The sequence below is a fragment of the Geotrypetes seraphini genome, chromosome 1, assembly GCF_902459505.1.
Source record: "Geotrypetes seraphini chromosome 1, aGeoSer1.1, whole genome shotgun sequence".
NCBI classification, from domain to species: Eukaryota; Metazoa; Chordata; class Amphibia; order Gymnophiona; family Dermophiidae; genus Geotrypetes; species Geotrypetes seraphini.
In genome coordinates this window covers 212,366,393-212,377,579 of record NC_047084.1, presented here as the reverse complement: position 1 = coordinate 212,377,579, position 11,187 = coordinate 212,366,393, and the positions used below count along the sequence as shown (strand labels likewise).

The 11,187-nt window shown below is 41.2% G+C and overlaps 1 protein-coding gene across 3 annotated transcripts in view; it reads right to left on the bottom strand.

The window, feature by feature from the left end:
- The window catches only part of LNX1 (ligand of numb-protein X 1), a 241,735-nt gene that overhangs the window by 81,213 nt on the left and 149,335 nt on the right, over positions 1-11,187 (bottom strand). For all 3 annotated transcript variants that reach the window (XM_033945384.1, XM_033945393.1, XM_033945405.1), the window contains 2 exons: positions 9,670-9,825; positions 6,867-7,069 (listed from right to left, as the gene is read on the bottom strand). In XM_033945384.1, the coding sequence (XP_033801275.1) occupies positions 6,867-7,069; positions 9,670-9,825 (359 nt within the window). The remainder of the gene's footprint in view (positions 1-6,866; positions 7,070-9,669; positions 9,826-11,187) is intronic.

Here is an 11,187-nt window from a genome sequence, read left to right as displayed (position 1 = left end):
GGCAGACGCTGGAAGGAAAAGAGTGAAAAGAAGATGAAAGCAGAAACCAGAGACAACAAAAGGTAGAAAAAAATAATTTTATTTCTATTTTGTCATTAGAATATATCAGATTTGAAATATATATCCTGCTAGAGACATAACTAGGGACTGCAAAGCCCAGGCAGTGCTTATTTAGCTTCCAGCTGGCTTAGCGCTCTCTTGGACCAGGGGTCACTCCCCTAACATTATTCCTGTCATGTGTGAGTACAGTATTCTGTTAGCATGATATTTCTGTGTAGCATTCTGTAATAACTTGGCTTGTTTAGTTTTCTTGATAGTAGAAGAGATATATGTGAAGGGGAGGGGAGACAAGGGTTTTATTGGTCCTTGCTCTGTATATTTGTATTTATAAAATCACAATTGTACAGAATATTGTTTATACTTTAATAAAATACATTCAATATAAAATCATAACTGTGGCTTGTGCAGATGGAATCAGATGGTTTGCGGGGACCGAGCTTGCGGAGATGGGGCGGAAATGTTTTTTTTTAAATTTCAGTCTTAGTAGTTTGCCAGTCCACAAAATAAATCTTTTATTTCTGCAGGTCCACGGGTGTAAAAAGGTTGAAGAACACTGCTGTACAGTACATTGTTTATGTGATTCACTATGATATTCTGATTTTATTGTCACAGCTTGTGGTCGTTGTCTAAATGCCCGTTGTGCCTACAATACAATACAATTTTGGCCTCTAGTATATATATCTGGTCATATAGGAAAAGCTTTGTATAGGTTCTCTCTAGCTCTCTGGCAAGATTTGGATGCCTAAATTTGGGCGCAATCCTGAGATGCTAACAAGCCATTAATGGGTATTGACCGATTATTGATGTTAACTGGCATCAGTTAAGATGATTTGCATATGCATCTGGCTACATGTTATTCTATAATGCTTCATGCCCAAATCCCAAAAGAGGACCATGAGAGGGGCATGAGTGTGTCAGTGGCATTCTGAAAAGTTGCGTGTATGGGTAGTGAACAATGAGTTAGTGCAACCAACTTTTCAGGTTTCAGCCAGGTTTAAGTCTGGTGCCAAATGTTAGGATGAAGGAATTGGCACTAAGTGCGATTGTATCCTTTATAGAATCATGGTTAGCACCGATCTCTTCTGGCACTCATTTTTGAACATCATATATAGAATCTAGCCCTAGATGCTTAAATCCAGGGCTGTGGAGTCGGTCCACAAAATCTTCTGACTGACTACTTTATTTATTTCATTCAATTTTCTATACTGTTCTCCCAAGGGAACTCAGAACAGTTTATATGAATTTATTCAGGTACTCAAGCATTTTCCCCTGTCTGTCCTGGCAGGCTCACAATCTATCTAATGTACCTGGGGAAATGGGGGGATTAAGTGACTTGGTCAAGGTCACAAGGAGCAGTGTGGGTTTGAACCCACAACCTCAGGGTGCTAAGGCTGTAGCTTTAACCACACTCTCCACTTCGATTCCGATTCCAATTCCTTTATTTACATATCTATATAAGAGTTCATGGGGCCAAGGACAGAGCTTGCAGAGATATGGACAAAGCTTGCAGGGATGGGGATAGGAACAGAGCTCGTGGGGGCAGGGTGGGGGCGGGGTCAAATTTTGTCCTTGTCGCATTCGCTAGGTGCCACTTTCAATAATATAAATTTCATAAAATATATTACATTTTGTAATCAAAGAACTTGATATCAAAATATATTCTAAAATTAAAACATATCCTGAAACAAATGGATTAATCATAAGAACTTAAGAACATAAGCATTGCCTCTGCCGGGTCAGACCAGGGGTCCATCGTGCCCAGCAGTCCGCTCCCGCGGCAGCCCCCCAGGTCCATGACCTTTAAGTGATCCTTTACCTAAATCTTTTATTCCCTAATCATTTAATATCCTGTATAGTAAACCTCTATCTATACCCTTCAATCCCCTTCTCCTTGAGGAAATCATCCAATCCCTTTTTGAAACCCAATATCGTACTCTGTCCTTTCACCTTTTCTGGAAGCGCATTCCAGGTGTCTACCACCCTCAGAGTGAAGAAGAACTTCCTAGCAAATTATTATCTGTGAAACAAGAAATTTAGGCATTATAATATTTGCATGACATACAATTTAACTCTTTTAGGAGTTGGAGTTGGAGTTGGAGTCGGATCATTTTCACTGACTGCCTCCACAGGCCAAAAATTGCTTCCGACTCCAACTCCATAACTCTCTTTAAATCTACATACCCACTTACAGAATTGCCCTTTGCAATTATGAAAAACATAGGGGGTTGCTGTTCAAATTGTACATTCAGTGGCTTGTTCCAAACAGTGTCTGCAACGTTTAGAAATGCGCTGGATATTCATCACCGCTATCCAGACCACAAGCTGCACTTTCTGGGTAGAGTGACAAAGGCTGCTGTGATCTGGATAACACCAATTTTCAAACTACTACCAGATGGCTGTCTGGATATAAAGTTAGGGCAGCAAATTTTCCATCCCGAGTTGATCTGCATAATTATTCGGATAGTGGCTGCGCTTCAGAAAACTTTCAGCTCTGCACACTTATCTTTCCAAACTTTATTTGGATAACAACTGCCATTATCTGGATAAATGGCTTTGAATATTGGCCCATACATTTCTGTTATGGGATAATGATATATTTAAGACCCTAGTACTATAGAATCATAGAATCCAACAGGTCTTATGGTCCATCCATCTGTCTCCAGGAAAGATACATTATAGAGCTAAACTATTCTGGGCAGATGTTTGGTTAATCTGCTGTTAAATGTCACAGCTGTGGATATCTGTTAGTCCTCCATGACTGTTTCCCTTCTAGTTTAATTACAGGGTCTTCCATGATTACAGGTTTTTCTCCCTCTCTCTGCTATTCTATTTCTGATTCCTGTCCTCTGAACAGCTTTATCTAGGTCAAACCTAGTTCAGTATCTGACCAAATAGTTGGGGTTTTTTTTTTTTTTGCATGGTAAAACCTTCCTAAATTAAAACAAATACAAGCAGATCATTGTTTTCTCTACTTTCAGACTGAATGGTAACTTTGCTGCTACCAAAAGGATTTCACAATACATATCCCACAAAACTATTTGCCAACCTATTTGTTCCCAGTGAGATGAACCCGCATGTTCCACTGGATCTTATTTTAGAAAATATATGCAGGGCTTTATTTGCTCCAAAAATAAAGTAAAGAAAGAAAGTCATTTGCATGTCATAGTAAACTGCACTATTAAAATGAGCTGGCATTCAAAACAATCTCTTCTTTGTGCTGCAACAGAAATGGTAAACATTGTTGCCCAAATCCTGTGTTTTTATGGAAAATCATCTCCACATAAGAGTTTGTGGTAGTCCAAGCTCATGATGAAAAACACAGCAGACAGGCCATTGGCAACCAACCAGCGTAGGGTGAATGACATTGTTATGCTGAGGTTTTTGCCAAGAACAAGCAAAACCAGGTCCTTGAACTTCCATCACCTCTGACAGGCCTCTTCTCCAGTTGTAGTAACTCAGAGCCCAACTGTCAGGCTATTTTCCCTTTAAGTTCATCTTTCTGTTTATTTTCCTTCCATGAAGTTGTAAAAGCCAGGGGGTAGATATTCCGCCTATGGTGGTCAGCGATTTGTTAAATGTTGACAGCTGCAGGCAGAATTAGCCCCAGATATTCAGTGCTGGGCCATGGGGAGGGGGCTAATTTTGTGCGGACTGGCCGCCAGAGTTTATGTGGCTCCCAGACAATATTCAGTCAGGGCTTGCATAACAGATATGTGGACCTCAGCTGAATATTAGCTGGAACCTGAATAAATTTTCCCAAATCTTTTCAAAGTGCTTCAATCCTCCTCTGCCCCCCCAAAATCTCCATCCCCCATTTCTCCTCCTACCAATCCATGACCAAAGGATTCCCCCTCCTACCCATACCTGCCAGAATGGCTCCCCTAATCTCTTTGGTCTCAGTAGGCCCCCCTAGGCCTATCTTAGATTTCTGTTGGTCCACTAGGGGTAATAGAGGCAATAGCAAATCCTCCTCCTACCCTTAGCAGCAGCTTCCTGAAAAATGGCTGCCACAACCTCTTGCGGCAGTCTTGCAGTACTGTGGTAGTAGCCAAAATATTTCCCTCCAACTAAAGAAATTTGCAGCCAAGCCACTCCCCTCCTGCTGTTGCTGCTGCAGGAAACAGGAAGTTGGTAGCATGTCTCCATCCGCTGAGTCCAGGATGCCCTGAGCATGCTCAATTTGTGCAAAAACTTCCTCTGACCACCTGCCTCTGTATTGCTTCATGGTGCGACCTCACCTTGAGAATTGCATTCATTTCTCATTACTGTATCTCAGAAAAGATATAGAGGGGCATTTTTGATATGACATTCAAATCCGAGTTTGGATGTTTTGTGTAAATATGCACAACAATCCAGTAGCAAACATGACCATTTTTGAAACAGAAAAACATCTATCTTTTTGTTTTGAAAATGGCCATTTCTTAGATGTGCTTGTCCTCGGTGCATTTATCTTTTTGAACCATTTGTGAAAAAAAGAACACGTCCAAACAAAAAGCACATATAACAGGTCATTGGGATGTAGGAGGGGCCAGTATTTTTAGTATTCTGGCCACACAGATATCCCAGCCGAGCTGTGGAGCACCCTAGTGGGCACTGTAGTAAACTTCATATAAAAAGGCCCAGGTACACATTTCAACATAACTACCTTATTGTGTATAGTGAGCTCTCCAAAATCCACCAAAAACTTACTGGACCCAATTGTACACCACATCAATAGGCCTTATGTCTGCAGCTATCAGGTTGTGATAGGCCAGAGCACGCTACAGGGGTTCAAGGAAGGTTTAGATAGGTTCCTAAAGGATAAGGGGATTGAGGGGTACAGATAGAAGTAGAGGTAGGTTATAGGAATAGTCAGGGACCACTTCACAGGTCATAGGCCTGATGGGCTGTCGCGGGAGCGGACCACGGGGCGCGATGGACCTCTGGTCTGACCCAGTGGAGGCAACTTCTTATGTTCTTATACTGTATGTAGGCACAGTGGCATTTGGGTGGGTTTTGGAATGCACATATAATCCACCATAAGTATAGTAGTTAGAGAGGGATATGGGTCTTGGTCTCCATCTTTATAGTCCACTGCATCACCCACTAGGCCACTCCAGGACTCTGCTTGCTGCTCTACTAGGACTGGCCATAACATCTGAAGCTATCATATAGGCAGGTATGAAATGTAATGTAATGTAATTTATTTCTTATATACCGCTACATCCGTTAGGTTCTAAGCGTACTGTTTCATTCACATCTATAGAGTATGGGAGGGGCTCAGTGACCACTGGGAGAGTGAGAAAGGTCCTGCCTCCATCCCTCTTGTGGTCATTTGGTCAGTTTGGGCACCATTTTGGCACTTATTCATTGTTAAAAGAGGTCTAGCTCTAAAAGTCCAAATTGCTCACTGAACGTTTTCTAAAATGTATGACTATTGCAGGAAAAGTCTAAATCATAAGCCCACCTGGGAGGAGAGTAGCAATTTACCTGCACTGTGCTGTGGATCAGAGAAGGAGATCCCAATTGGGAGGCGGAGCTTTGATTTGTCATCAAAAAATCAAGTCTTGTCCCCCTGGAGGCCCCAAAGAGCACTCCCTATGGAGATTCCCCTGTAGACCTCCACTCTCCTGTGGGCCTCTTTGGCTTACCTCTTACTATTTATGGTCTAGGGGTTCCAGGGCAGGAGCAATTCCAAGTTATTCCTGTCCCAATTGGGCTCAAATCAACACTGGCAACCAGCCAGCCAGATTCAAAATGGCACTGGCAGGAGTAGAAGCAACTGAGGATCACCTCTGACTCAGAACACCTAGACCAACAGGATTTCTAAGAGGCAGGCTTGAAGGAGTGGAAGCTTATGGGAAGATGGAAGTCTGTGTGTGGGGAAAGGGTCTCAATGTAGGGATCTTCATGGAAGGGAAGGGAGGAGAAACACTACATCTTTGAGAAGTTCTGACCACTTTAAGATGGTGCCCAGGACTACTGGGACACGGGTTAGTGGCCCAGTGCTCCTGGGCAAGAAAAATAACACACACTTTGAGATGGTGGTATTTTTCCCGGAATAGCACAGCTTGTAGAATTTACCTCTAGAATGCATTGTTCAATGTACCTAATAATGAAGTGTTTTACATGATTTGTATCTCATTATTATTATGTTACCTGGTTTGACTTAAACGAATGTGCGCTATGGTAATATAATGCACAATATTTGTCATTTAATAAGAGGCAGGCTTGAAGGAGTGGAAGCTTATGGGAAGATGGAAGTCTGTGTGTGGGGAAAGGGTCTCAATGTAGGGATCTTCATGGAAGGGAAGGGAGGAGAAACACTACATCTTTGAGAAGTTCTGACCACTTTAAGATGGTGCCCAGGACTACTGGGACACGGGTTAGTGGCCCAGTGCTCCTGGGCAAGAAAAATAACACACACTTTGAGATGGTGGTATTTTTCCCGGAATAGCACAGCTTGTAGAATTTACCTCTAGAATGCAATGTTCAATGTACCTAATAATGAAGTGTTTTACATGATTTGTATCTCATTATTATTATGTTACCTGGTTTGACTTAAACGAATGTGCGCTATGGTAATATAATGCACAATATTTGTCATTTAATACACTTCAAGGCAAATATCACGTTATTGCCTTAATGCAACTCAGTAACTATCACAGATTGTTATTTGAAAATGCTATCACAGATTGCTTGTTCAATTTAAACCTAGCTATTTGCAATTAGTGACTTTATTCATCACTCTGTATCTGGAAAAAATTATCTTTAGGCATTTCTACAGTTTATGTTAAAATATGACGTTACTTATAACCACACAATACCTTTAGTATCATGTCTCCTGGTAGTAACCTTCCATCTCTGGCAATCACCCCATCACGATAAATGTGCTGGATAAGAATGTGTTGAAGAGGTGTTTCACTGCCTCCCACAATCCTAATGGCAAGGTTTTCATTGGCTACCAAGCGAGTGATCTTAATGCAGGTAATCTCACCATCAGGAATCAGGTGGTATAACTGGGGCAGTTCTGAAGCATATCCAAAAAGAAGACTAAAGTTACCAAACAACGAAATCATTTGTATGTAATAATTTGTGGAGTCAGAGTCCCTTACATAAAGCTATTTAACACAAGAAAAAGGTTGTTATGATCCACGTTACACATATAACTTTCTTGAAACCTAACATTTATCCAATGTAATAGCCGATGATCCAATCAACAAAAGTAAAACTGAAGAAGGGTATACAACTAATAAATTATGATTTATGAGTAACGTGAACATTTATTTTTTCATCAAAAGAGGATATCTATTAATTGTCAGTCCCACCCCAATCCCGCCCCCAATTTCTTCCATTCATTTTTCATGTACACATAATATCTTATTAATTCATAATGGTAACCATAAAATTTAAAAAAACCTACAAAGCACACTATATGCAGAGAAAATATCATTTATATATAGGGGGTTTTCAAAGATGTCAAGGCAGATGACTTTAAAATATTCAATGTCACCTCAGTAACTATAGAAAAATAGACAAATATAGTGCAAAATATAGACAGTAGATATAAATTCTCAAAACTGACACATTTTGATCACTAAATTGAAAATAAAATCATTTTTCCTACCTTTGCTGTCTGGTGATTTCATGACTCTCTGGTTACGTTTCCTTTTGTCTCTGTATCCTTTCTTTCATTTCTTTCTTTCTGCACTCAGGCCCAACAATTGTCCCTTTCTATTCCCTCCCTCCTTCCTTCCTATGTCCTTAGTGCCCCCAGTGCCTCCTTCCCGGGTCCTTAGTGCTCCCAGTGCCTCTGTCCCGTGTCCTTAGTGCCCCCAGTGCCTCCTTCCCTTGTCCTTAGTGCCCCAGTGCCTCCGTCCTGTGTCCTTAGTGCCCCCAGTGCCTCTTTCCTATGTCTTGCCTTCCAGCCTTTGTCCCCCCCCCCTCCCCCGAAGCCAGCCTGCCTGCCTACCTCCTTCCCTGCCTCCAGTGCCTGATTCAAATCCCCCTGCCCCCCGCACGTATACTGCCGCTGCCTGCCAGCCTCCCTCCTTCCCTACCCTGCTGCGTCAATTCAAACCCCAGTCCGCCACCGCTGCTTCGTGCCTTCTTCCCAACGTCAATTCTGACGTCGGAGAGGAAATTACGGGCCAGCAGGTAGCGATTGTCTGGCTCGGAACTTCCTCTCCGATGTCAGAATTGACGTCGGGAAGAAAACAAGAAGCGGCGGCGGCGGACCAGGGTTTTGAATCAGCTTGGCAGGTAGGAAAAGCAATTGCCCATCCCAGTGTCCCTGCGCACAGCTTTGGAATGTTGTCCATGAAAACGGGACATTTTGGTGTCCCGAAGCAGTGGGTCGGGACAAAGGGACAGTCGATCCGAAAACGGGACTGTCCCGTTGAAAACGGGATTTATGGCCACCTTATTTATGAGTATTTATTTACTAGATAATGTGTTATAAACTTATCTGATTTCATACTATGGACTCATCGTTTTGCTTGCATTGGGTTGGATTTTTCTTAGCAGAAGGTTATATGATCATGTGCATTACCATCAATGTACAGTGTAGCCCTTTAATGCACATTAAGACTTCAATCCTGCTGTTTAGCACAGTTGATGTTTTAATGCCTTTTAATAAATGCACAATTGATGTTTTAATGCCTTTATGTAAATAAGCCCTGTGGAGTCCTAGACAGTGGAGTGTGAGCTGAGCTGAACTTTCATTTTCTCCACAGGGGCAAGCAGGCTCCATAAGGTTGGTCTTTACTAAGGAATTTCCTTTCTTTTAAGATGGGGGGTCTGTCCATGTTATTCTCTTTGTAATATAGCTTTCTATGCTAATCTTTCTTTTTCTTCTGTGGATAGTATGCTTACTTTATAGAATTCAGTTTTTCATTATATTGGACACTCCTCCTGCTGCGGACATTCGGGGGCAGGGGGTGGAACGAGTTCCCAGCCGCAGCCCCTAAACTGATCACGGCAGGGAGATTCTCTTGGTGCGATCAGCTCAGCAGCAACCCGATTCTCTAACCGGCACCTGTGTCATGGTCGCCGGTTAGAAAATCATGGTGTTAGGCGGGCTTTGCGATTCTATATTGGATGCCTGTGTGTGATTCTCATAAGCTGCTCAGGCAGCTTCTGAGACTGTGCATCCTATACAGAATCTGGTCCTAAATGCCTTGTAATTCATTGTATAATAGGTAACATTTACAGTAGTCTTGCCAACATTTCTCTAGTTCAGTGGTTCACAACCCTGTCCTGGGGGACCCCCCAACCAGTCGGGTTTTCAAGACATCCCTAATGAATATGCATGAGAGAGATTTGCATATAATGGAAGTGACAGGTATGCAAATCTCTCTCATGCATATTCATTAGGGATATCTTGAAAACCCGACTGGCTGGAGGTCCCCCAGGACAGGGTTGGGAACTACTGCTCTACAGTAGTTGAACTCTATAGATTTTATTGTCCTTGAGATTTTGGTACATTTTCTGAGGTTCATAAGCAAGAAACAATTTCTAGAAAACAATGCACATTATGAACTATAGGGACTGAATTTTTAACATTTCATCTGGGATCCCATTTCTGTCTGTTATATTTTACAGGAAAACTGATATGGTAGAAATGGATACCTTCATCTGCAGCATTTAGATTTTGCATGTCTCTGCTCTCTCCCTCAGTTGAGTGGACAAATGCATTTCCACTTTTTGTTCGTCGAAGAGCACTAAGGGCTCGATTTAACTTTTTAAAAGATCTGCTTCTTACAGAGGAACGATCAAAACTGCGTGCTGTAATGGAGAAATAAATAATTATATAGCTGTATTGAACTAAAACAAACCAAATATTTCTAGAACAACTGATTGATTGTATATAAATATTAATTGAATAAACACCAGAAAATCACCACTTCTCCCACCACCTGGTTTTTGTGCCTTTCCTATGTTGACAGCTCCTAAGTAATATATTGGATATCACTGGAGAAAGTACCCATAAGATTACCTGTCATGCAAAGCACTGATACACAGTATTTTCTACCTTCAAGGAACCCTAAGAATCTGGAAAATAAACACCTAAATTTTATAACTTATAAACACCTAAGAACAGAAGCCTGTAACTATATAGTGCAAAGAAATTTCATATGAAAAATATTCAGAAACAACAAATAGAAACCACACAGCTCACTTAGGCATATACAAAGGCATGCTAGGGCCTTAACGTGTAGAATAGCGCACTTTAAAATGCCGAGCGCGCTAGCCACTACCGCTTCCTCTTGAGCAGGCGGTAGTTTTTTGGCTAGCGCGTGCTATAGCATGTGCTAATCCGGTGCGTGAGCTAAAAACGCTAGTGCACCTTTGTAAAAGGAGCCCTTAGTCTCTATAGTTCCCTGAGGATTCATATAATTGAATTATGGAGGTTTTGATGCACCAAAAATCTTTCTGGCCTCTGGAGGGCAGATGTAAACAACACCAAATGGCAACCGTCAGAAAAGCATTTGAAGAAAAACAAAAGATCTTTTTCATGATCTAACAAAATACATTTGAAATATGTGAATGAAGGACCCACCATAGACACGCCACAAATGACTTCCACACTGCCAACAGACATACTCAGAACCCATGATTTGCATACACTCTGGAACTCTCATCCCTTGATATATCTGCTCTCTTCTGCTCAAATCAGCCTGTGTCCATGCTGGAACACTGCCATAATCTAGAGCTCCCATTACTCTATATGAGTGATTCTGACATCTTTAAAACTTGTTTTCTGCATGGCAAAATATAGGAAAGCTAGCTACTAAAAAAACCTTCTTTGATTACACTTTTAGATAAAACCTTCAGTCTTTTGCAAAACTTTCCCTTGTTTTTTTTTTAAGCTTTAGCTAAAGTTTCCAAAATGAAAAACATACTTTTAAAGGGCTAGTGTCATTTTGCCTCCTGGGGTTTATGATTCTTACCCATTACAATCAACTTTGGCTACACTAATACCTACTATGTATAGATTTTTAACATTTAATGTACATAACTCCTTCTAAACCGTTTTGGAAAAAATGGTATAGAAAATTTTTAAATAAATAAATAAATACTAGAGCCTATGCAACCTACCATATATACAAATTCTGTTATCCTCTTCTAAATCTAATTTTTCTGGAT